At 48.7% G+C, this 23,512-nt stretch overlaps 7 protein-coding genes across 7 annotated transcripts; 3 read left to right on the forward strand and 4 right to left on the reverse strand.

The window, feature by feature from the left end:
• Nucleotides 1-7,047: 7,047 nt before the first annotated feature.
• Nucleotides 7,048-9,049, forward strand: BO88DRAFT_327484 (methylenetetrahydrofolate reductase (NAD(P)H) MET13; the record flags this gene model as incomplete). The annotated part of the gene is made up of 3 exons (XM_025702512.1): nt 7,048-7,871; nt 7,936-8,807; nt 8,865-9,049. 3 exons carry the CDS (start codon nt 7,048-7,050, stop codon nt 9,047-9,049), a joined length of 1,881 nt encoding a protein of 626 aa, XP_025568398.1.
• A 926-nt stretch (nt 9,050-9,975) lies between these two features.
• Nucleotides 9,976-13,299, reverse strand: BO88DRAFT_17300 (putative NTP binding protein). The gene has a single exon (XM_025701675.1). The coding sequence runs from the start codon at nt 13,028-13,030 to the stop codon at nt 10,310-10,312; it is 2,721 nt and encodes a 906-aa protein (XP_025568399.1). The 5' UTR covers nt 13,031-13,299; the 3' UTR covers nt 9,976-10,309.
• Nucleotides 13,300-14,014: 715 nt separating this feature from the next.
• On the reverse strand, nt 14,015-15,433 carry BO88DRAFT_328696 (Nur1/Mug154 family protein; the record flags this gene model as incomplete). The annotated part of the gene is made up of 2 exons (XM_025702567.1): nt 14,015-15,091; nt 15,176-15,433. 2 exons carry the CDS (start codon nt 15,431-15,433, stop codon nt 14,015-14,017), a joined length of 1,335 nt encoding a protein of 444 aa, XP_025568400.1.
• Nucleotides 15,434-15,803: 370 nt separating this feature from the next.
• BO88DRAFT_431141 (H(+)-transporting V1 sector ATPase subunit F) lies at nt 15,804-16,713 on the forward strand (the record flags this gene model as incomplete). Its single annotated transcript, XM_025709286.1, has 5 exons — nt 15,804-15,830; nt 15,894-15,928; nt 15,988-16,021; nt 16,093-16,230; nt 16,332-16,713. The coding sequence occupies 5 exons, from the start codon at nt 15,804-15,806 to the stop codon at nt 16,470-16,472; spliced, it is 375 nt and encodes a 124-aa protein (XP_025568401.1). The 3' UTR covers nt 16,473-16,713.
• On the reverse strand, nt 16,676-17,762 carry BO88DRAFT_378021 (ML domain-containing protein; the record flags this gene model as incomplete). The annotated part of the gene is made up of 3 exons (XM_025704426.1): nt 16,676-17,213; nt 17,280-17,496; nt 17,554-17,762. The coding sequence occupies 3 exons, from the start codon at nt 17,760-17,762 to the stop codon at nt 17,115-17,117; spliced, it is 525 nt and encodes a 174-aa protein (XP_025568402.1). The 3' UTR covers nt 16,676-17,114.
• Nucleotides 17,763-18,415: 653 nt separating this feature from the next.
• On the reverse strand, nt 18,416-20,251 carry BO88DRAFT_400276 (putative peroxisomal 3-ketoacyl-coA thiolase (Kat1)). Its single transcript, XM_025705520.1, has 6 exons — nt 19,920-20,251; nt 19,769-19,864; nt 18,862-19,710; nt 18,745-18,809; nt 18,583-18,694; nt 18,416-18,517 (listed from the first exon to the last, which is right to left on the reverse strand). Exons 1-6 carry the CDS (start codon nt 20,022-20,024, stop codon nt 18,479-18,481), a joined length of 1,266 nt encoding a protein of 421 aa, XP_025568403.1. The 5' UTR covers nt 20,025-20,251; the 3' UTR covers nt 18,416-18,478.
• An 826-nt stretch (nt 20,252-21,077) lies between these two features.
• On the forward strand, nt 21,078-23,488 carry BO88DRAFT_355104 (putative bifunctional fatty acid transporter/acyl-CoA synthetase (FAT1)). The gene is made up of 5 exons (XM_025703694.1): nt 21,078-21,569; nt 21,628-21,783; nt 21,850-22,996; nt 23,066-23,215; nt 23,268-23,488. Exons 1-5 carry the CDS (start codon nt 21,284-21,286, stop codon nt 23,437-23,439), a joined length of 1,911 nt encoding a protein of 636 aa, XP_025568404.1. The 5' UTR covers nt 21,078-21,283; the 3' UTR covers nt 23,440-23,488.
• The last annotated feature ends 24 nt before the right edge of the window (nt 23,489-23,512 follow it).

The raw sequence follows: 23,512 nt of genomic DNA on the forward strand, positions 1-23,512 counted from the left end.
TGAGGCGTTCTTCTCTTCCTTATCACAGTCGTTCGGACAGTAGTCAATGCATGGACCATATCAAATCTGCTTCTTTTTTTGTCTCATCGATGCCAATGCAAGATACAGCGCATGTTCTGATAGTACACTCGATAGCACATGCCTTTCAATAGTAAGTGAGCAAATACACTTAATGCCAAACCGTGTTAGATTGCCTACTTAGACGAATGCTGTCTAGGTACTAGCAAGTCAATAGTAAAAGTACCTTGCCAGGATACGCGTACTTCCTATACTACGTAGGATTTACTATATTCCTCGGCCTTCCCGGCTCATCTACTCCTTGTTTATGTCGTCGATTATGCTACAACGGTGGGAACGCTCGCCTTGCACCCTTGTAACCCTCAGCTGCAAGCATGTTCGAGATTAGGCCTCAGCAATACGCGACGGCGATCGTGTTCCACGAGGCAGTCTGGAAAGAAAGCGAAGGCAGAAGAAATTTATGCACACCCGTACAATTCGTGTTAAATCCGTGCTATATTTAAACTTCAATATCTGCTGACGCACCGGCCTATCAGCAACAATGGCTTGCCCACGTAGTCGCAATTTTGTCATGGTCTGCGCCTTCCACACTCTGTTTATCGCAAGAAAAATAGGCTGATCATCCAGGACTGCATGCGCTAAGCCTCAGATACTGGATGCAAGTGGTGAGCGCATTGCGGACTGTTGAAGTCCTAGTTTACGAGGACCCGGAAGAGCTTGGCTTATTCTAGCGGCTCTCTTGGACACGGCAGAAAGCGGGTCAAGGGAGGACTATTGATACTAATCAGTTCGTCGCGTGCGTAATGCTGGGACCCACGACGGTGTAACTGCCTCTTGTTGATCGGAACGTTCGGGTTAGCCGAGCAGTTGTAGTTGTCTTTGCATTTATGTCCGCATTGTGATACGTCATTCCATGACTCGCATAGAGATAGACCGTAGTGCTAATTAATTCTCTCAAATACTGAGTACATTGCAAGTGTACTGGCGAAGGGAAACAGAGCCTATGCCCCCTTGAACGACTAACCATTCAACCTCGAGTGATAGTACAAGAGAAGCTCAAAATTCATGACACGGTGGAGCCCTGTCAGAGCTTTAGCCTCTTATCGCTGCGATCGACCGCCGGAAGTAAATCGTTGGGTGCTCAGACCATGGAAAAAGCAAAGTCGTAGTCCGGTAGGAGGGGAGAATACCTAACAGAAGCAATATACTTGGCAGGTTTCGGAAGTATTAGAAGTGAGAAGGTTGCCACATAATTACCTTTGTCATATAGTCTGACTATCAAAGTCATTTTACGTTCATTTCCCTTGCTTCTTAGCTTCTTAAGTGGGTTCATTCATGGTAAGGAGAAGTTCAACCGTCTATCAAGATTGTGCTATCAAGTGATAGCTTACTCCCCTTCCCAGAACTCGCAATATATATCCATGTCATCTATCCTTATAAGGTGCGATGTTCATGCAAGGAGAATAAGCTACCAAACACCACCCAATGATGGGGTTTCGTCTAAAGTTATAGTTTCTCCCCAGAAGAAGGTAGAATAACTTCTGTGTATATACGAAGTAGAGAAACATACAGATATAGTAAGATTAGTTCAGCCAGCCATGGGATCGAGAGGTCTTTGGGAGCAAGTGGGCAAGTCTACTCCTCCTCGGAAAATACCCTCCGTTATGTAGCGAAAGTAACAAATGGCCAAGATAATTGTGCCACGAAGATGGAGCATACACTCATGTAAAAACTCAGAGAAGCTGATCCGATGTTGATTATAAATCTTTTTCATGCCTTGATAAGTTGAGTTGGGTGTTCTCATCGCTCGAGATAATGAGAAGGGGGACAATAGGTGTGTGTGTGTGTGTGACGCTCTGGATCGATCGTAAACCCGAACCGGGGCTTTTTGGAACATCCACTTACAGTAATTTTCCCTGGTGATAGACACGCTCCCTTGCTTCGAAATCTTATAGTTTCATGCCTGTTTCGTGGCGTCGGGACAACTGTCAAATGATAGTGACATGTAATATGCATCGGCAAGCCACGCACAACTGCCTACCTGCCTCGGGCGGTATTGTAATCCGTACGAATCCATGAAAAGAGGTGAATGTCCACGATGCCATACCGAACCTCTCACTAGCTTAGTCTCATATAATCGTCGTTGACCACAGTTGATTTGTGGTTATTCAGAAACGCAAGCCCCTGGCATTACTGCCACGATGCGATGGCATGAATGCAGGCAAACATTCCAAGATGCGACTAGATACCGTAGCTCTGGTTGAAGCAACTCTTAAGTTCAGATTAGCGCGACTCAATCTGCTTCAGTCAAGCTGCTATTGGCTCCTCTAAAGATTTCATGCAGCCAAAGTGGAGAAAGCCACACTCCAGACCGCTTGTCGAATTTCCAAGTCAAAGCTGGTCCCTAATCTTATCCCTTTACCTGGGTTATTTTGGCGGCTGGTTATTCCGATGATGGCTACTAAGGCCCCTGCTCACCTACCGTTCGGACGAACGATGATCAACAACACATCAGCTCGATCCACATGATATCGAACCCTGTCTTCCGGTAGTCTTGCGTATCAGATACATATGCAAAGATTGCAAAAATTGAGCGCTGGATTGTGTTACTGTCATCCAACGAGCACGGACCGCATCGAACCTTTCACCCGATAGAGCCATGCTTGGGTATCTGATACGAACTGAACACATCACTGCTATTCTCTAATACGAGCAACTCCCAACCCTCAGATATCAGCAGAACCTTGCCGGAAGACCAGACGCCATCAGATCTTAGTGTCCTGACATGTCTGACCGAGAGGGCCGGTGTGCCCCATGCCAAGGTCCACAATAACTGGTACCACTCAGAGCCCAGCCTTCCTTGAGAGAGGCTCAAGGCGCACTCGTGTATATTATGCAGTAGTTGGATAGTATACCAAGTGGCTTTAGAAAACTTTGAATGCATGCATTAGTCTTTGGGCATTGCGGCAGTAGATCTTCTCAGCGCGCCCCCCACAGCTCCTTGTTGTCAGATTTCACGACAACGAGCGGTCGCCTTATTTGCCAGACTTGAGAGAGTCGGGGCAGACACAGAAGGCGGAGACGATAGAAATGAATGAGAATCCATACTACTATAGCAATTTCCCTTGAGTTCTTAGCGACCGGTACTTCCTTCTATGCGGTGTGACTGCCATTCGTCTGGTGTTTGAATAATCCAAGATGATGTGCTCACTCGTATGGCATTAGCAATAGGTTGCATGCACAATGGAATTGTAAATGTAGTGGAGAGACAGAAGCTGGTTTGGGTTTACCGCCGTATGGTCTGTGCACAGTGTAGTGAACTTTACCCATCTGCCATTGAAGGCAATATTGCGTCTGAGCCACAGTTCCATACCTGATCTTCAGGCTTTTGCCTCTCCAAGTGAGCTGGATTATCCAGTGTGCAGGTGCCGGTAAGTCCTATAGGCACATGGTTTGACAGTGGGGCCCAAGCACATATCATCTGCATCGATACTGCAGACCCCGGACAAAGTTGACTTGTTCGACATCGCATGGTAGTAAGCTTATATATCACTTTTTGTGGATCACAGACAAGACTTTAGCTTAGCTGCTCATGCAGGTCATCTGCGAACCTTTGTTGGTAGCGTTCCCAAGCGCGCTGGCCGACCAGGCAGATGGAATATTATATGGCTAATGATAGAACAGGGAAGAGGCATCCTGCAGAGCCCACTTCCTAGTACACTGGAACCCACATTCTACTATGGTTTGAAAACTTCGGAGGCCGGGAGTGGGTATAAAAGTCCCTGGTCAGAAGTAAAATCAGAATGGAGGGAGGGGGAGATAGAATACGTAAGAATTTACCCGGGTATTCACCGACTGTTTAGCAGGATGCAAGTAAAGCTTCTAGTCTTTCTTTTCTTAAAAAATCCTGGAGACAGATTCCTGTGTTACCTCATTGCCGGGTCGCCACAGGGATCTCATCCTCACCGGTCTCTCCGTGTGGCGGTTCCGGATAACACTCCACCTAATGGCCTTACTAAAAAGAGCTAGATTGATGGATATGAAGGTCTGCCTATCAATTCCCCAGAAAGTGGGAATGATAGGACTATGTTTTCTGTTCAACCTGAGAGTATGTTAGATATCACAGTATGTTACTGATATAACACCCAAGGTTGAGGCAATTTACCTATCTCGATAATTTGCGCATAATTTGCGCAGAGGTCTTTATTGTAAAGCAGCAAAAACTGGAGTCACATTAATGACCAAATTAGAAGGACACAATGGTAGCACTACCTTGAAAGCCTGTGTTATGAGTGAGTATGTCACTTTGATGTCTGTAGCCGCTCATAATCGAAGTTCTAGGGTTCCTTGGCTTCTTCCACTGGAACGTGCGGTAGAACGGAGTTGACGTTGCGCCATTGCAGCTCATCAGTTAATTCGGAAGTAGTTAGATATATCGTATGACTCAAGACTTTGATCAAGTCTGGCTGTCAATCAATCTGTTTCGGAATGCGAAGTGACTCCACTACAGTAATTGAGTAACTGTGGCTGCCTTCAACCGCTCTTTCCCTGCAACACCGCTGTAACATACATACTAACAACCTCATCTATTAATACGGCAACCGCTTGAAGATTAAGATCTCACAGCATTGTACAGCATGTTTACTGTTGTGTCAATTCATTATTTATCTGTCGCATCCATGACAGGTCTGAGCGTTAGTATGTACTATCATAGGTGAAGAGGGAATAGAATGCCAAAAATAGGTGCTCTATATTGACAGTGTACTCGGAAGCAAGACATCAAGGAAAAGAGACATGGCAGGCAGTTATTTCCGCAGATTGGCATTAGTTGTAGTTTCACGTATGCAGTTGGGATTGCCGGCAGGCACTCCAGCGTGATAGGTGTTGTTATGCACACTATGGAATGTGTCGAACAATCTAGGGCATCTTCCTTTGCGCTAGATCTGTACTGGGACTTTTGGCAGAAGCACATGTTTCTATTTGAAGCATGGAAGCAAATTGATAAGCTTGCCAATAAGTCTGGAATTTCCAGCCGAGTGATAGTGAAGCGCACGATCTTTCGGTATATGTTAAGAATAGCAAAAGCTAATCTACTAATTTGATGTGGCTTTGCATAGCATATCAGGACCCAATGGCAGAAGTGTTACAGATGTGCTTGCTGTTTTGTTAGAAGGAACAGAGTTGCAGAAGACATTTTTGAAAAAGATAAACAATGGAAAACCACACTTTTCGGTCCTAGCGCCTGTCAGAACTTATCATTATAACCTAGTAAGGTTGTCCAGACTGCTTCGTGCTCACAATAAGCCGTCTATATCTCCTGATGGTGGTATTTCGCCCCTTGGAGCTGAACATCAGCCTGATATAGTGGTCTAGATATAAAACCCGCAGCTAGTACTACAATTCGGTTGGTCTTGCCGGGGTATCCTCATAAAGTTTGCCTAAATCAGCAAGACATGAGCAGTTGTCATGAAGCTTAGGCATGTATGATGTGCTGCCCAAGCTCAAGTCAGAGCTGCAAACTATCTGGTATGCTTTTGCACGAGGGCACAGGTGCATTCGGCAACCATCAGGCATATTCGTGTCATGATGCAGAAATAGCTGGTAGTCACATTCTATTGTAATTTGATTGGATATGCTTTACTAGCCATGCAATGGCCTAGCTGAAAGAGTTTTCATGATTACTACTAAACTGATCAAGACCTTGGCTTCAGCAGTCAATAAAGAAAGATGATTTATGGTGTAGAGTATCCTAGCTGTGCCCTTATGCGTAGGCTCAAGAGAGGAAAGGCGTGCTAATTTCTGTCCAGTGAATTTGCTGCATTAGTAGGGAAACACTGATTGTGCTTGATTTGAACATCTGAGAAGATACTCCTGCTATGGCGTGAGATGAACTGGTCCTAGATTGCTGCCAGGCGATGACTGAAGTGATTCAATCAGAACTAGTCCTAGTAAAGTACTCATACTACAGTCAGCCATAAGTTGATATATATACTACCAGTACTAGTAGTGGTACCTGCTAACACTATGGTGCTGAACATTACCGCCAGAATTTACAACGTTATCGGATTCACTGAATAGCTTGAATTTCAAGGCTCTAATTTGCGTATTAGACTAACTTTGTCTGTAGCAAATGTTGTTGTTTTCGGCTTTTACAATTCCTTTTCTTTTTTTCCCCCTCTTGTTCGGTGTTTCTCGGGACGCGGGAAGGTTTAGACTCCGAACCGGCGGAGAGATAGTAAGTACTATCTTTTGCAAAGACACAGTGAAATTAGATAATAACATGTAGGATCTTTCCGCATTCAATTGGAAATTGTAGTAGTATACAACTAAGTAAGTCCATCGCAAAGGGCTGTCTATTAGACTGAGTCTTAGCAAAGCCATGCCTTGCCTGCAATAAATTTGCCGAAGGGAGAGTTTGATGATTGATACTATCTACGGAGTAACTAAGTTATTGCGGGAACAACCATTAATAAGAAGGGACAGTCAGACTGGGGCACGTGCCGGCCCACCATCTCCGAAGGCCGGCCCCCCTCTTTGAATGCTGGGTGGATGGATTCCAACTCGCCCAACTGAATCACACCGGCGGCTTAAAAGCAGACCCCACCTTTTCCACCGGCTTCGATTACTTCGTTGCTGTCCCTGCTGCTTACTTCTTCCTTTCCTCTTTCTCTCTCTTGTCCGTCGTTTTTGCTGCCTTCGGGGATTTCCAGGTTTGACAAGGTGCAGCTTCATATAAAAATTGATTTTCATCCCCGTATTCCCTCCCTTATAACGTGGTCTTGCTGTCCCTGGTGGAACCGGTGAGCCACAAAGTCAACGACATCAGTACCTGAACTGCGTTTGCAAGCAGGACGTGTATGATTCCTGCTCCAGAGTAATCTTGTTCTCCTGAAGTGGTCTGGGACGTGTAAGTCCAGTTCTCCTACCAAGCAGACCGCCATTGTTCTGGCTCTTGAATTGCCGGTTCATCACTTTTGTCACGGACCAGACTCTGACCTACTCTGCCAACCACTAGAGTAACTTTCCGCCATGCATATCAAAGAAAAGCTCGCTCAAAATGAAGCGGCCGGAAGGACGGGCATCTCCTTCGAGTTCTTCCCCCCGAAGACGGCCCAAGGTGTTCAGAATCTTTACGACAGAATGGATCGCATGCACGCCTTAGGTCCTTCTTTCATTGATATCACGTGGGGGGCTGGCGGCCGACTATCGGACCTGACCTGTGAGATGGTCAACGTTGCCCAGTCGGTGTATGGGCTGGAGACATGCATGCATTTGACTTGCACGGACATGCCCCAGGAGAAGGTGGACGCCGCGCTCCAGGCGGCCTACAAAGCAGGCTGCACCAACATTCTGGCTCTTCGTGGAGATCCTCCGCGTGACAAGGAGGCTTGGGAAGCTGCTGACGGAGGCTTCCGTTATGCGAAAGACTTGGTCAAGTACATCAGGAGCAAGTATGGCAATCACTTCGATATTGGTGTGGGAGGCTACCCGGAAGGTGCGGATGACAATCCGGATGTGGACCAGTTGATCGACCATCTGAAAGAAAAGGTCGATGCTGGAGCATCCTTTGTCATTACGCAGATGTTTTACGACACGGACAACTTCATCGGCTGGGTCAAGAAGTGCAGGGACAGGGGCATCCATGTGCCCATCATCCCTGGTATCATGCCCATTCAAACCTACGCTGCGTTCATCCGCCGATCGAACTGGACCAAAACTACCATCCCCCCGGACTGGCTCGAGGCACTGGAACCTGTGAAGAACGACGACGCTGCTGTAAGGGATATCGGGAAGCGGCTGATTGCAGACATGTGTAGGAGGCTCATTGCGGCTGGTATCAACCACCTGCACTTGTAAGTGTTTCCTTCCGTCTGCCTTGATTAATTCGTTCAGGCAATGACTAACGGGGTCGGCTAGTTACACAATGAACCTTGCGCAGTCCACACAATTGGTCCTTGATGAACTTAACCTCATGCCTTCCGAAGAGACACCGCTCCAGAGAGCTCTGCCTTGGAGGCCATCGCTTGGCTTGAATCGCAGAGCCGAGGATGTTCGCCCGATCTTCTGGAGGAACCGGAACTCCTCCTACATCGCCCGTACGCAGACCTGGGATGAATTCCCCAACGGTCGCTGGACCGATTCTCGTTCTCCTGCTTTCGGCGAACTCGACAGCTATGGCATCGGCCTCAAGGGCACAAACGAGCAGAACATCAAGCTGTGGGGAGAGCCCAAGTCTCTTCGGGATCTTACCCATATCTTTGTCAATTTCCTCGAAGGAAAGCTGGCCCGGCTGCCCTGGAGCGACACCCCCATCACTACTGAAGCCAACGCGATCAAGACCAGTCTCATTGACCTGAACAAGAAGGGTCTCTTCACGATCAACTCTCAGCCGGCAGTGAACGGTGTCAAGTCTTCCCACCCCGTGTATGGATGGGGACCGAAGAATGGATATGTTTACCAGAAGGCATATCTTGAACTCTTGGTCCCGCCCTACCTGATTGATGAGCTGATCGCTCGCATCGAGAAGAATGGTGATCTCACGTACCATGCTGTCTCCAAGACTGGTGAACTGCGCACCAACACCCGCGACAGCCCCAATGCCCTGACCTGGGGTATCTTCGCCGGAAGAGAGATCGTCCAGCCCACCATCGTGGAGACTGTCAGTTTCCTGGCCTGGAAGGACGAGGCATACCGTCTCGGTGACGACTGGGCCAAATGCCATGATGCCTCCAGCCCCAGCAGGAAGTTGATCCAGGACGTGATGGACAACTGGCACCTTGTCAACATTGGTGAGTTCACAATATAGTGCCCTTGTTGAAATAATGGTAGCTAACACGAACTTTCAGTCAACAACGACTTCCACAACACCAGCAACCTCTTCGATCTTTTCAAGGACCTGGATGTCCGCGAACTTGATACCGAAATTCCCGTCGAAAACGGTGAGCCGAAAGCTCACACGAACGGAGCAACAAACGGAACGACCAATGGCGCGACTGACGGAGCAGCTCCGGAACTTGCAGTGAAAAACTAGATGTGGCTCCTGCAGCCCCCGTGGGGACAGTCCGCCATACACTATATGCTTTTCTTCAACCTCACTTACGACTTCCTAATTCAACATATACTATTAATTCAACATATCAACCTCAACGATTACCTGCCCGAATGAACACTCCCGGGCTTTGCAACGTTTTACGGCGGCACGACCATGAAGACCTCTCAACGATTTCTTCCCTGAGCGTTTCTTTTATTTCAACATGACATCTTCACCTTCCAAAAATTATACCCCCAACCCTCAATTTTCGGATTTTTGCTTTTTCAACCCCATCGAGCATGGAAAAATAACATCTTCAACACTATTCTTATCTATTCATGATAAAGCTCCTTTTCCGAAAAAGTGAAGAGCTTTCTTATCTCATTTCTATTACTCTCTCTTTGTTCTTCAACTCTGCCAAAAGAGACGGCTTACAGAAAATACATTTCCGGGGGTATTTACGATCTTCAACACACTATGGATGACGGAGTTGGGCTTTATGCATTTCAACAAAAAGTGATCCTCTTCAACATGGGATTTGGAACGGAGTCTTCTTCTAAATGGAGCATTTGATATTTTTCTTTCTCTTCCCTTTTTTGGGCTCTCTACTTAATCAACTCTCTCTTTTTTTCTCCCTCTTATTTGCATCTTACCTTATATATCCGGGTTTTTTTCTCTCATCTTTCTTTGCATTCAACATTATTGCATGCATCCTTTTTGTTGTTGTGGTGGTGAAAAACAGGTGCTAGCTGGGCGAATATTATAATGCCTAGCATTTCCTTTATAAGTCAATAGAAGCATGATTTCCTCTCTCTTCCATATCTCTTTAATTCTTCGAGTCGCTAGAGCCCGATGCGTGCTAGTAAGTATAAGACAGCTATGCATTTGTGGAAATCAGATTTTAGTGCTAAAATTGGCTTAAGTAATTCGATGGCACAATGCATTCTATATCTATGGAAGGAACGCATTAAGCAAGATGCATTTCATTTAACATTGAACAAGTCGCTAGACAAGACTAGGTACAGGAGGTAATAATGGATACACCGCATTACGTTATAAAAATACTCGAAGAAACATGATACATGATAACCAACCAACGTTGACACACGGTTGAGCAAGGAACATTCATGTGCTTCCCCGTCACGCTTGAAAGGATAGATGGAAGCGAGCAAGCAGAAACAGGAGTTGCCTTAGCATGACCCGAGCTAAGGGCCGCTTTATATCAACAACCAAACCAACCAAACCCACCGAAAGACCAGCTTATACCAATAGAGCCCTTCCTAATGCCCCTAGCAACCAAGCAAAGGGTTTTGCAAACCACACGATCCAGCTTCCGATAAGGACCACGTATCCGGCTGCTCGGCCTATGATCATCATGACGAACCCAAGGGCAATGAGGTAGACCATAGCTTTGCAGAGATCGATCAATGATCGGGCGAAGTCCTCGCGGTTCGGTTTTGGCCAGGATCCTGTTGTATTGTAGAGGGCCAGGATCCCTAGAAGATCTTTGAGGACATGCAAGCAGTGCTCGATCATCTTCAGGACGTTATTGAAGGCGATCTTCACTAGCATTGCCCGAGAGTGCCGATGGGCCATGATTTCGTCATAGAGACCTTGCAGCTGGCCAGAGAGTTCTATAAGAGCATCCCTGACGTAGCCCATCATCTCCTGACTTGGCGCTTCCTTGTTGTTGGTAGGCAACCCGTTGGTATGAAGATCGGTATTGAAGTCAGTAATCTTAGAGTAGAACAGCTCTTTTGCTGTGTCAGACACTTGTTGTCCATCCAGTTCAGCAACTTCAATAGGTTCAGCCTCTTGCGCAACGCTGTCCTGCCTAACCCTGTCTTTGCTTATCGAGGCCGCAGGAGAAATTGTCTCGGGGGTCGACGACTTCTCAACGAGTGTCGTTTCCGACGCGCTCTTCAATGAATTTGAATTGTCTCTTTTAGGCGATACACTAGCAACATAGGGTTGCTGATTGTAGCGCACGGGCTCACCGGAGTTTCCTGTTTTGGGCCTGGGCAGCCCTTGCGTACGGATGAACCCACGAATAGCGCGAGGTCTCTGTGGAGAGGTACGGTCGGATTCTGTTCGACTTTGGGAGGATGGGTGTGGATTGGTAGGAGGGACTGCAGTTGAAGATATTGCGCATGGCGCATTTGACTTTCCCCAAGAATTTTGGGTCGCCCTTCGCAAGCCTGATGTCGAGCTGCTCATTGTCTGTTTTACTCGAGAGTCCGATATTATCTCTCCTGCGGCGCGAGAGGTGGGCTCCTGCGCGTCTGATTTCTTTGGACTGCTTCTCAAATCTGCCATGGTCACCATAGTGCGTGTGATAGTGGGTATGATAATGAAAACATCGTCCGACTTGCGGCCCAACTTCTGCTTGTCGTGCTGTTTGGCTGTGTTCTCTGACGGATCCAGATTCTCTGTCATAGACGCTTTGGCAGAGACCTCCATCTTCTCCGGCGGGCGGCATTTGGCTTCTTGACACATTGTCTTCGGCAAGGACTTCGAGCATTGGGCTTGTTTCAAATTCTGAGAAATTGGTTTCCATTCTTCTTGAACGACACCTTTCTCTGGAGATGTCGACGTCGCACGATTGCTGGTGATTCGCTTCCCTTCCTTTGACATCTTGGACCGTCCAGATGGGATGTCTATCATTCTGGGGCGCTCGTCCGTCATCGAGAAGAGCAGGATTTCGTCCGGGTTCTTGTCGTATGGCCCATTGATTTCCTTGCACCCTAAAAAAGACCCATCTGGGTTTGTAGCGGGGGTTTTGTTTGCAGATTTTGCAGGAGCCTCTTCCCATATAGTGCTGAACCGTTGCTTTCCGACCTCTTCTGGGCTATAATACCGGCGATGTCCAGCTGAACAGTTAGAGTCACTGACTTCAGATGGGCGGCCGATACGTGTATCCTGACCATCAAGGCCCGTTGACGTCTTTTCTTGCCCAGTAGGATTGTTAGTGCTGTCCTCGGGAGTTCTGGTACGCGGGCTGGGGAGGGTGTCTGGATCTAGCATCTCCCCGCCTTCCTTATGGACTTTCTCGATGCTTTGCTGGAAATCCGAGATTTGTTGGGTACTCATGATTGGCGGGTTTGGCTCCTTAGCCGAGGGCATATTGACAACGAACTTGTCTTCCCACTCGGTTAGGGAGCTGGACGGGGCGGATATCGGAGAAACTGAGGGATGTGAGTGTTCGGAGGAGTCGGTGTTGGTGTCTGTCCTTTCAGATGATATTGCCGGTGTGGAGTTGCTGAAGTTCAGATGCGTTCGTTGAGTTCCATTGCTCGGCCGCTTTCTTTGACCAGTAGAGAGACCTGCTCCTCCTTCTCTCGCGCTGCGCCCGAAATTTGTTCGACCGTCGTTGGAATTTGGAATCTTTGTTGGAGGGCTCGGGCCTTGGAGGACTGTCTTGTCGCCCCGAGGCGCCCCTCCTGCCAATTTCTGCTTTTGTTTGGCAATCTCCTGTCTTGGGGAGTTGGCAAGTGAAACTATCTTTCGGTAGGCCTCCTGGTAGTATTCCTTCGGCTTCTCTTTAGTGAACGACCCTCCGGGAATGTCCTTTTCAAATCTATCCTTTACTTTCCGCCAGTATTGGTCACGATCGTTGTCTGTTCTCTTAGGTGATGAACGTTGCAGTGCCCCGAATGACCTCTTCGGCTGGAGAATTCTATCTGTACGGGGGCCTTTTTGTTCAGAAGTTGCGGGGGCTTCCTTTGATTGCTGTTTCTCCTTGTCGGTAAAAGACTTTGGAAGGGGTAGTTTTGTAGGGGTTCTCTTTCGCGGAGCCGTGTCAGGCGAAGCGCCGGTGCTCTCTTTGCCTCCAGACTTGTGCCGTTCGTCAGGTTTGGACGTAGAATCTTGCACTCGCGTGGGTGTTTGTACTTCGTTACCGACTCTTGTCCGCTTGCCGTGGCGGGGTCGAGGCTGAAGATTTAGCAGATGTCCATTTGGTAGATGCAAGAATTCCTCCATCTTCACCCGTTGAGGACTGCTGCAGCCCAAGCAGCTTCGACCTTAAAGCCAGACAGCGTCAAAACAATGACCCATTCCTCCACCAGCGCTGGAATATCTCTCAATGCACTTCTTCTCCGGACGAGTGTGTGCAGAATTACGCCCGTGCAGGCGTTGGGCGTTTGGTCGGTGGTGTGGTTTCATCGGAACGCGACAGGGGTCTGGAAAGAAAGCTGGCAGGGCAACCCCATCACTGGGCGCGTTCCGCGTGGTAGGGCAGGGATAATGTATGTAATGATAAGGGGTGGAATGTATAGTACGCCAGGGCTGGCCACTATTAGGAATGTAGCAACGGGCGGGTAGAGGTCACCAAGGAATGTAGGCCTGGACCTGTGACATAGTTCGGTATGGAAACTGCAAGCATCGCGCAGCTGAACTTGCTGCTTCCATTCGTCACTTGCGAATTCCTGGTGTGGAAACAGCGAACGCCACAGGTTCACGAACGTGAAGGTGCAATGATAAGAAGTAACTATTTAGATGCTGCCGGCGATATGAAGTATGCCATTATTGAGGGTCAAAGATGCGCCGATGTTGAATTGCTTTGAATGCGGATCTGATATCCGTGAATTTGAAGTCGTCCAGTCTCGTATTAAGCATGTTGCTCAGCGGCTGGATCACTATCGGCCATCAGTCAACCCCAGCCTACATTCTCAAAAGAGCCCGGGCATCCATTGTTTTCAGAAGGATAATCCAAGTAAGTGGCACAAGGGCGAACGGGAAGTCAAAAGACAATGAAAAAGCTTTTGAAGGGAAACAAGGATTCGAAAGCTTGGATGATTAACGCCGCACCTGATGCTCCAAAAGTAGTCCACGGTCACAAGAGGTACCCGGTCTAAATGACCTGATCACAACGCCAATATGATGTTATGCATACTATACATGAGAGTTACTCCTTCCATGCAACTGTTATGGTTGGCGCATGACGCCTTAATCGAACAACCCATGTTAAAACCGTCCACTGTCGCGGCGTGCGTCCAGTTGGCCCCGTCTCGGTCCCGGTGTCAAGGGACTGCCTGCGGGGACATTACTTCTCTTGAGGGGACTAGAGGGCCTTCTCATTGCACTTGTTCCCCGTTCCTTGTAGAAGAAATCGCCATTGCTCTGAAGACGACGTTCAAGATTGGCTGACGTAGACTTCTTCAGAGGCGAGTTGGCATGCGAGTAAATGCCAAGGCTTCCACCATCACCCGTAGTCGTCGGTGTCTGGCGGAATTGGGGCTGGCGAATTGCAGAGATAGAGTTTCGCACAATAGGAGAAGCATCCCGCAGGTGGCTTGGGGTCTGCAACGCGGCAGCACGATGAGATACTCCAGTAGGTGTTGCTGCAAAGGATTGGCGCGCAGATGATCGGCCCTCGGGGTCCACATGGCTGACGTAGTTGGGGTTTGGGCTTGTCTTGAAGCCTCTATGAAGCACGACAGTGGGCGTGAAGGTGTCAACCTTATTCTGCTTAACATCCGGATCGGACTCGGAGAATTGAGTGGCCACGTCTCTCATCAAAGGTTGAGTACGAGGGTGAACGTATTTAGTGTCGTATTCACGGAGCACCTCCTTGTGAACCACCATAGAATCCTTTGCTTGTTGGGTATAGGACGAGGAAAGGAACGTCATCTGTACCGAGAGGAGTGCCGCTATGAAGATAGTGGTCACAATCGTCACGCTTGGTCGAGGATCGGATAGCTGAGTGGGCAGGAAAACCCAGTATACCAAGACATGTCCAGGACTGAAGAGGCAGAACAATCGAATGCAAATGGGTAGAGGATCCCAGACGGCAAGTTCCCATACATCTCGCTGTGCGTCTGGGTGAGCTCTCGACTGGGCCGATCTGGCTATCGTATCTGCCAGATATTTCAGTGGCGAAGCGGTCACAGGAGTCGAATTAACACGGACTCGGTGAGCGGAGGGAGTTGCAGGAGCCTGATCGATTGATGCTTCAAACATGCGATAATGTCGCTTTCGGTAAAATGTATAGAAGGCGTTGAACGCGGTGAAGGTGGTAAGAAGGTGGACTATGAAGGAAGACTATCATCCTTTACGTTAGCGATGCAGCACATATAGGCGTATCTTTATTCAAAGCAAACCCGAAGTCGATCAGGTGTCACATACAAACCAACTGAGCCATGGAGTGCTTCCATCATCGCCAAAAACATCATCTATGGCTTGACTGCCGTACGATTGACTGTTGGCTCTGGCGATCAGAAAAACCGCGTTCAAAACTATTCCCAGGGGGAACGCCCAGTTCTTCTCAAACTGGTCCCAGTCATGAGTATCGATCTCCTCCGACAGCCACAAGAGAAAGTCCAGAGGATTCAAGTAGGACTTGATGCGCTCCGTCAACGGTCGGCGGCGGACAAGCCGGGGCATGGTGAGAATGGCGACGCGGGATGCTTGATGATCAGAGAACAAGAGTTAGAGCCATAGCCCGCATATAGAGCACCAAAATACAGAAAATATAAGAGACCAACCTTTGGTGAATGCGATGATTTGAAGCCGAAGTTTTCCTTTTCCGCTTGTCAACAACAAAGGGTGGAGCGCGACCCCGGCTTAGATAAGCGACACCGGCGCCGTTATGACGACGTCTCCCGCAAGAGAGTCGGGATTGCCAGACTCGCCAGGGACAGATTTACCTACTTTATCGGCTCAGGGCGAAGCGAGCTAACTGTAGCCGCAGAAATTTGCCAATAAATAAGCAGCTCACAGTCTTTACACCCGCTTCTTCCCTATTTTCAGGACTATGGCGGCTCCGGCCGTATCATACAAGGTAATATGCCGAGGTTTCCCCTCCTCATTGCCAGCAGTCACTCACCATATACACCCTATCTAGGACCGGCAGTTCCTTGCGGTCATCGGAGATGAAGAGTAAGCCACATCATCACTATCTTATGAGAGAAACACTTTCGCTAACCTTCCATTTCCAGCTCCGTAACAGGTCTCCTCCTTGCCGGTGTCGGTGTACGTATCCTCAAACCACGGCAGCCAGATAACGGCAAACATGCGACCACAACTAATTTGATACATTGCAGCATGTCACAGATGGCGCGGATGCTCAGCGAAACTTTCTTGTGGTAGACTCAAAGACTGAGACCGCCGCGATTGAGAAAGCATTCCAGAACTTCACTCAGGAGAGGAAAGATATCGCCATTGTCCTTATCAACCAGCATGTATGTGCCTTGTTACACTTCGCAATGTCCTTAACCTGCAACGCCTGCGAACTATACCATCTTCTGAGTGTCTGTAGCTCGCTGCTGACGATTAAATACAGATCGCAGAGCGTATCCGGCACAGCGTCGATTCCTACGCCGAGGCTTTCCCTGCCGTTCTCGAGATCCCGAGCAAGGACCACCCGTATGACCCTGAAAAGGACAGTGTACTCAAGCGGGTGCGACGCCTGTTTGGAGAGTAGATATAACGCGCTTTCAATTTTGATTTGAGATTTCATATGCATTACTATCTGGTGGTGTTGTCTCATTGCCCTGTCCCTTGTTTGCCGTTTCGCGAAATATACAGATGGAATGAGAGTTAGCTCGAAGGCGGAGGGGAAGATACCCAATTATATCATTATGCATGACAATACCAAGTTCACAGAGGCCACTCGTACCGGTCTTTCGCTACGTTGGACCCCAAGCCTGGCTACTTACTAGCACATTTCATAGGCTATGCTCTCAGTAGGTTCAATGTTTCAAATGCATTTTAGTACAGATGCTAGGTAATGCCAGTAAAAGAAGGTCACGGATTATAATAACAACGATAAGGATGGACTACAATATGTGGCACTAAACCAAGACCCAAAACACCGTTGAAGACGTAGCGCAACGAAATGTTAGCAACAATCGTAGAGCGTGGCATGGCTTTCGTAAGCTTTGGCATGTCACTGTGAGGCTCGAGGATGAAGGCGGGCTTAAGTAGAGGCAAGCGGAGAAAACAAAACGACAACATATGCAAGTAGTAACGTCAGCTCGTTATGGGCGATAAAACGCAAGGACAACCAGCGTCAACAGCGCAAAATATGCATCGCGGCCATGTACTCAGAAGCACCGAGTCAGCTTCACATGAAGCCCGCCTTGAACTCGATGTTACGGGCCTGAAGGCAGGTAACATGTTTATCGTCTTTGGTGTAAACGTCGGCATGCACAGTGTACTTGCCCTGTTGATTGATCATGACCTGGTTAATCTCGACATCGATAGCGATGTACTATAGGGAATCACGTACCGGAGGGATCTGTCTGGGCAGCTCAACTTGCTTAGTTAAAGTCATCTCGCCCTTCTCTAGGGGACATTTGAGGTCAACATTGACGATCTGCTCGCACAGGTCGGCCGTCTGCCTGACCAAAGTAATCAAGCCATATTTGACCTCCAAATTCACATATGCTCCATCTTCAATCTTCTCATTCAGGGTACCCGTAGCTTGGATGATGAGAGTCTTTCCACTATAGAGCGATCAGTATGCGATCCAGTTCAGGCAAGACAGGCTAATTGAAGCGTACGGCAGAGGAGGATTAGGCGTTAGGTCGACATGATCTATTTGCAAAAGATAGCTCGAAGGATCATTGCAGTACTCGAGGGGGTTATCGCCTTTCACAGCCTCATTCTCTGCTTGGATGGGGGTTTGAGAGTTGAAGAAGTCCAGAGACCGGGCGGTAGAGAAGGGGGCGACGCAGAGGAGGAATGTAGCGGCGGTTGATAAGAGCTTCATGGTCGCAAAAGGGCACAAAACAGCAGTTTTCGTTGCGTATAAGAATCAAGTGATAGCGAAGGACTAGCTAAGCTAATATGAAGTATATTCGAGAAAGTATTGACGGACGGGAAATCACCAGAGGTACAGATAAGAGAGACAAGACGAGGCAAGAGAGGATGAAGAGCGGTGTCATGGGACGGCGGTTCCTGTCTTGGCAGCCGCCGATGACGACGGACGCATTGGGAATGCACGTGATGGACTAGCGCCTGACCTTACTTTGGCACTAGGAACCATTTGTCCTAGATCATCAGATCCCATGGATCCCTATCTCAAACATACCATGAAGTGAACACAAGGAAATGCATGCCGAAGGACTGTATCATGGTTCTGTCTTTCTTTCCGTGACCTCGCTGTCTTTCGATGGGCCCTACGGATGTCTTACCCGTCTCACTAAAGTTATGGAGTCCGAAGCCCTCATGGCATGGGGATGACCCACCGCCCCGGATGAAGCGCAGCCGTTATCGATTTACAACGTCCATATATCTAGATAACAAAAGGTACGTTTTGTTTAATCCACACAACACCACTGCACCGCAATCGTCCTTGGTTCTTATAGGCCTGAAGTGGGTCAAAGTGAATCCCAGATGATTTTCCAAATCAACTTGAAAGTAGAATCGTCATTGTGAAGGCTACTATTTACAAGGTATAATATCAATATTATTATCATATCACGCTCAATGCTCAGAGACGAAGATACCAGCCATGCCCATACCCTATAAAAAATTATTAGCCTGAAGTTCGACATCTGCAGGGTGCACAACTTTATAGAACATCTTACCGTTCCAACACACATCGAGGTAACAGCGATCCTCTTGTTTTGTCGGCGTAACTCCGAAAGGGCGGTCACCACCTGACGCGCTCCTGTGCAGCCCAGAGGGTGGCCAAAAGCACTGCTAATCGTCAGCATGATGAGGCTTGGATTCGGCGATTCAAAACTTACATGGCACCGCCACGGGGGTTAACCTTGGCCTCATCCAGGCCCAGCTTCTGGACACAATACGTTCCCTATACCAAAATCAGCGAGTGGTCATGGCCCGGACGAGAGATGACCACTTACCATTGAGGCGAATGCCTCGTTAATTTCAAAGATGTCGATATCGTCCTTGCTCAGACCGAACTTGGAAAGAATCTTGGGAATGGCGATCGATGGACCAATGCCCATGATTCTAGGTTCCAGGCCTGCAACTGTAGCACCGCAGAACTTAGCTACAATGGGTTGACCGAGCTCTTGGGCGCGAGATCGCTTCATGAGAATGAGACCGGCAGCACCATCGGTAATCTGACTGGCATTACCGCCTGTAGTAGCGCTAGGCGTCCATTGAGGGAACGCAGAGCGGATCTTGCCTAGAGACTCAGCCGTGGTACCGTAACGGATACCATCATCCCGGTCGACGACAACTTCCTTGGTCTCGCCCGTCTTGGGGTCTTTAATCACCGTCTTCACCGGGACAATCTCGTCGTTGAACCATCCAGCCTTCTGGGCATGCTCGGCTTTCTGGTAGCTGTTGGCGGCAAACCTGTCATGCTGTTCACGGGTAATGTTGAACTGTGAGGCAACATTCTCGGATGTCTGTCCCATAGGTTGGATATTCTGCGAGGCGATCGGGTGGTTCATGATCTTGGAGGACATTTCGGGAGAGCCACCATCGGCGTTGGTGCTCATACTCTCAGCTCCCACAGCTATACCAACATCGATAGAGCCAGCCATGATCTGGTTGGCAATGTTCTGGACGGCGAGCAATCCGGAGGAACAGAATCGATTGGCGACCGAAGCAGCAGCTGTGACCGGAAATCCGGCGGCTAGCACAGCTGAACGAGCGACGTAAGCTGCGCCGGGGCACAGCACATTTCCAACGCAAACATCTTCGACAAGATTGGGGTCAAGATTCGATTTTTCGCGGACGGACTAGAAGTTATATGAGACGGAGAACATGTCGGCGCTGAAGAGGGTGGGAAGACAATACCGTCAGCAACGAGATGAGAAGATCATCGAGTTTCGTGTCTTTCAAGCCGCCCTTTCTGGCCTTTGTGAGCGGGGTCCGAACGGCCAGTGTAATCACCTGCCACTTGTTAGTTTCTGTTATACCAAAGACGAATAGAGTGCGCATTCCATACAATATCGTCAGGGTTCTTGGACAAGACTCTCTGCTTTCCAGACGCCGCACCGGGGCCCGAAAGCTGGTTTGCGATCGAGGTCAATCGTTGCTGTGCGGAAGACATGATTTGGGCAGCTTCTTTTCTCTTTCCTCGTATGAATGCCGATACGAACCTGCTTCTAAAAACGGAGCAGCTCTTTCAAGATGTGGCAGACAAGGAGAATATAAGGAATAAGAAAAGAAGAGAGATTAGCTATACTCCACGTATCTCGGAGAGAACAACCATCAATTACTTATTATTAACCTGGGGCAAACACGGGGATCAAAAGAACAACCGCGGCTCCCAGAAACCCCAAGGTTAGACAATACAATAAATTACTGGGCAAAAACCACCGAGCCGAAACTCGTCTCGGTATCAAACGCCTGCAGACCCAGCCGGGGGTTTCAAAGGCCGAGTGAGTGGCAGCCGAAAGAAATGCCGCCTTTTGGTTACACGGCGGTATGATACCGTCACCCCCAACGCCTCGGTTGTCGGTCCTTTTCCTAGAGAGTGCACGTATTGCGGGAAGTTGGCCACTCTCTGCCTCCGGTAAGATGGTCTCCAATACAGCGCCATTACCGTCGGTTAATTGTGTGGGTCAATGACGGGCCGGTTTAGCGTCCAGAATTGCCTCCCCGGATTTGCTGAAGACTCATACCCATGTCTAGGGTTATACTCACTTATCAAGGTCAGAAAAGACCGCCAGGTTGTGCTCAGATGTGAATATGACAGAAAAATTGGGGACACGGAGTATATATGTATATAGTATCCCTACAGAACATTTGAAGGTGTATGGGCACATAGGATGAATCTCAACTGCATTGCAGAACGCAAAGAAAATCCGGCTCGGACCTGCGCCCGCGCGTTATCTATGCGGAGCGCGTGGGAAAGGCGCCCTCCAATTGACGCCTCGCGTGCCATCTCTCGGAAGCCAATTCAACATTCTTTTGCCGCTGCTTGCTTTTCTCCAGGCATGCTTACAAAGTACATACCAATAGTGGACTAAGTGTATGTAGTCAACACTAGTAATCCCCACCACTGGACGGCAGCTTTCGGTGGCTCACGTCCCGACCCCAGATTCCGAGCGCTTGGATTTTCATGACACAATTCTGTTCCTATATTTGCCCACTTCCCCGTATCAGAGCGGAGCTATGTCTATATTTTTGTAATCGAAACTCTTCCTGATGTGGGGTTGAATGTCCGAATTCGATATCTGCCCGCAATTGACTTGAACTCGTCTCATCAATTGAGTGTGAGACATCAGAAGAAGTTCATTCCTTGTCTTCTGTAATCGGTATTCTTTCCCAGCATACAGAAATTCTTACCACAGCATCATCTTCCACATGGAGTACTTCTCCGAATTGGGTGGCCCCTCCATAGCAATTGCATCGGCTCTTTCCGCCGCTGCAGGGGCATACATCAACGCCAAATTCTCTATCTCGACCGATCTCTCATTGCTATACAAAGAACGAACATGGGCAAATCGCCTGGGTCAGCGGATTGCCCAGCTGGGCGATACCGCCACGCTGTATAAGATGCTGGAACGGGTGGTGGAAGTTGACGGACAGGGTGCAGCCGAGGCCTTGTGGTTTGAACACAAGACGTGGACTTATAGCCAGCTGAAAGATCGTATGTGAGCTCCGTATATTACTGGGTTGTGTGCTCTTTTGACTAACTGTGCCTATAGTTGTTGATAGATTTGCGTCCTTGCTTCACACCAAGGACATCCATGCCGGGGATTTTGTGGGCGTCTTCACCACGAATGCCCCGGAGATGGTGGTGACAATCTATGCACTCTCCAAGTTGGGTGCTGTTGCTGCTCTCATTAACACCAATCTGCGCGGTATGAGAATTAGATGTTCTTTGTACACATATTGAGGCAATTACTCACTGACAATGCTCTGAATAGATGATACATTCACCCATTGCCTGAACGTATCCGGAAGCAAATTCATTGTTTCAACGCCCGACCTGTCGCAATTTGTGTGTTCCGAATTGCCTCATCTGGCTTTGAACCTAGGGTCTTTCGACAGCAGCTCTGCGGGAGAAATCCAAGTGATCACGCCTTCAGATCTACAACAATACTCACCGACCGCGACAACCCCCGCTAAGAGATCCATCAGCGATTTGACCTCGCTGATTTACACCTCGGGAACGACAGGCAAGCCCAAGGCCTGTGCCATCCGCAACATGATGGCTCTTGTCACGTCTAACCCTAACACAACCGACCTCGATGACCGCTCCAAATACTACCCCTTGCGCACATACTCCCCTCTTCCACTTTTCCACGGTACGGCGTTCTTCACTGGTCTCTGCTATTCAGTCGGAAATGCAAGCACTCTTTGCCTTCGGCGCAAGTTCTCCGCTTCTCAATTCTGGAAGGACGTCCATGATTCGAAAGCCACACGCATCCTATACATCGGCGAGCTCTGCAGATATCTGCTGTCAACACCCCCTTCCCCTTATGATCGTGATCATAACTGCATTGTTGCGAGTGGCAACGGGTTGCGCGGAGAAATATGGGAGCGCTTCCGCCAACGTTTTGGAGTCCCGGAGATTCGCGAGTTCTATCGGTCAACGGAAGGCGTGGCCAAGTTTGATAACTGGGGTGAAGGAGCGTGGGGTGCTGGAAAGGTGGGATTCTCTGGTCCCATTAAGCGACGCTTCGAGGACGATACGTTCATCGTCAAGTACGATACCGAGACGGAGATGCCCTACCGTGATCCTAAGACGGGATTCTGTGTACCGGCCAAGCTTGGTGAAGAGGGAGAGGCGATCGGTCGGGTCAAGAGCCGCGGCTTGCTGACTGAGTACCTGCATAATGAGGATGCGACCGAGAAGAAGCTTCTGCGGGACGTTTTCAAGAAGGGTGACCTCTTTCAACGCACTGGTGACTTGGTTGTGAGGGATCACGATGGTTGGGTCCGGTTCCAGGACCGTGTGGGTGATACTTTCCGCTGGAAGGGAGAAAATGTCAGCGCTGGAGAGATTAGAGATCACATCTGTCGGATACCATCCGTCCATGATGCGGTTGTTTACGGCGTGAAACTGAGCGGGTATGATACCAAGACTGTCCCTGGCCTAAGAAATCACACTATGGCAAGATAGCTAACAAAGAGTATCAGGTATGATGGTCAAGCCGGCGCGGCTGGTATCACTCTGGAGGATGCCTCTCCCGCAACCGAGGAAAGTCTCATGGCCAGACTCTACTCGGACTTGAAGAAGAAGGGTGTGCCATCTTATGCATTCCCACGTCTTGTCCGACTCACCGAAAAGTAAGTAGCTTTCTGCCTTCTATAAGACTTTGGCCTTGCTAACCTCTTTCAGGGTGGAAACGGGAGTTACGTTCAAACAAGCCAAAGGAGCGTTGACCAAGAAGGGCTGGGACCCTCGGACAGATTGGGGTGGTGATAAGCTGTACTGGCTAAATGGTACAGTCTATCAGAAACTTGATGAGCAGGGCTGGGCATCGATAGAAAGTGGGCAAGCCAAGCTGTGAGCTTGGCGAGCATATTCTTGTAGAAAGCATCCCGCGTGTATATAATGCTACTTCTTTTATAACATTTATTGTA

This window comes from Aspergillus vadensis (assembly GCF_003184925.1).
Source record: "Aspergillus vadensis CBS 113365 unplaced genomic scaffold BO88scaffold_1, whole genome shotgun sequence".
Taxonomy (NCBI): domain Eukaryota; kingdom Fungi; phylum Ascomycota; class Eurotiomycetes; order Eurotiales; family Aspergillaceae; genus Aspergillus; species Aspergillus vadensis.

What these genes read in the sequence shown, in the direction of transcription:
- BO88DRAFT_355104 (XM_025703694.1), top strand. Translation starts at nt 21,284, where the DNA reads ATGGAGTACTTCTCCGAATTGGGTGGCCCCTCCATAGCAATTGCATCG. An exon ending in TTATAGCCAGCTGAAAGATC is followed by an intron (nt 21,570 to 21,627) that starts GTATGTGAGCTC and finishes CTGTGCCTATAG; the next exon opens with TTGTTGATAGATTTGCGTCC. An exon ending in CATTAACACCAATCTGCGCG is followed by an intron (nt 21,784 to 21,849) that starts GTATGAGAATTA and finishes TGCTCTGAATAG; the next exon opens with ATGATACATTCACCCATTGC.
- BO88DRAFT_400276 (XM_025705520.1), bottom strand. Translation starts at nt 20,024, where the DNA reads ATGTCTTCCGCACAGCAACGATTGACCTCGATCGCAAACCAGCTTTCG. An exon ending in TTCTCATCTCGTTGCTGACG is followed by an intron (nt 19,711 to 19,768) that starts GTATTGTCTTCC and finishes TATAACTTCTAG; the next exon opens with TCCGTCCGCGAAAAATCGAA. An exon ending in CCTCGATGTGTGTTGGAACG is followed by an intron (nt 18,518 to 18,582) that starts GTAAGATGTTCT and finishes AATTTTTTATAG; the next exon opens with GGTATGGGCATGGCTGGTAT.
- BO88DRAFT_17300 (XM_025701675.1), bottom strand. Translation starts at nt 13,030, where the DNA reads ATGGAGGAATTCTTGCATCTACCAAATGGACATCTGCTAAATCTTCAG.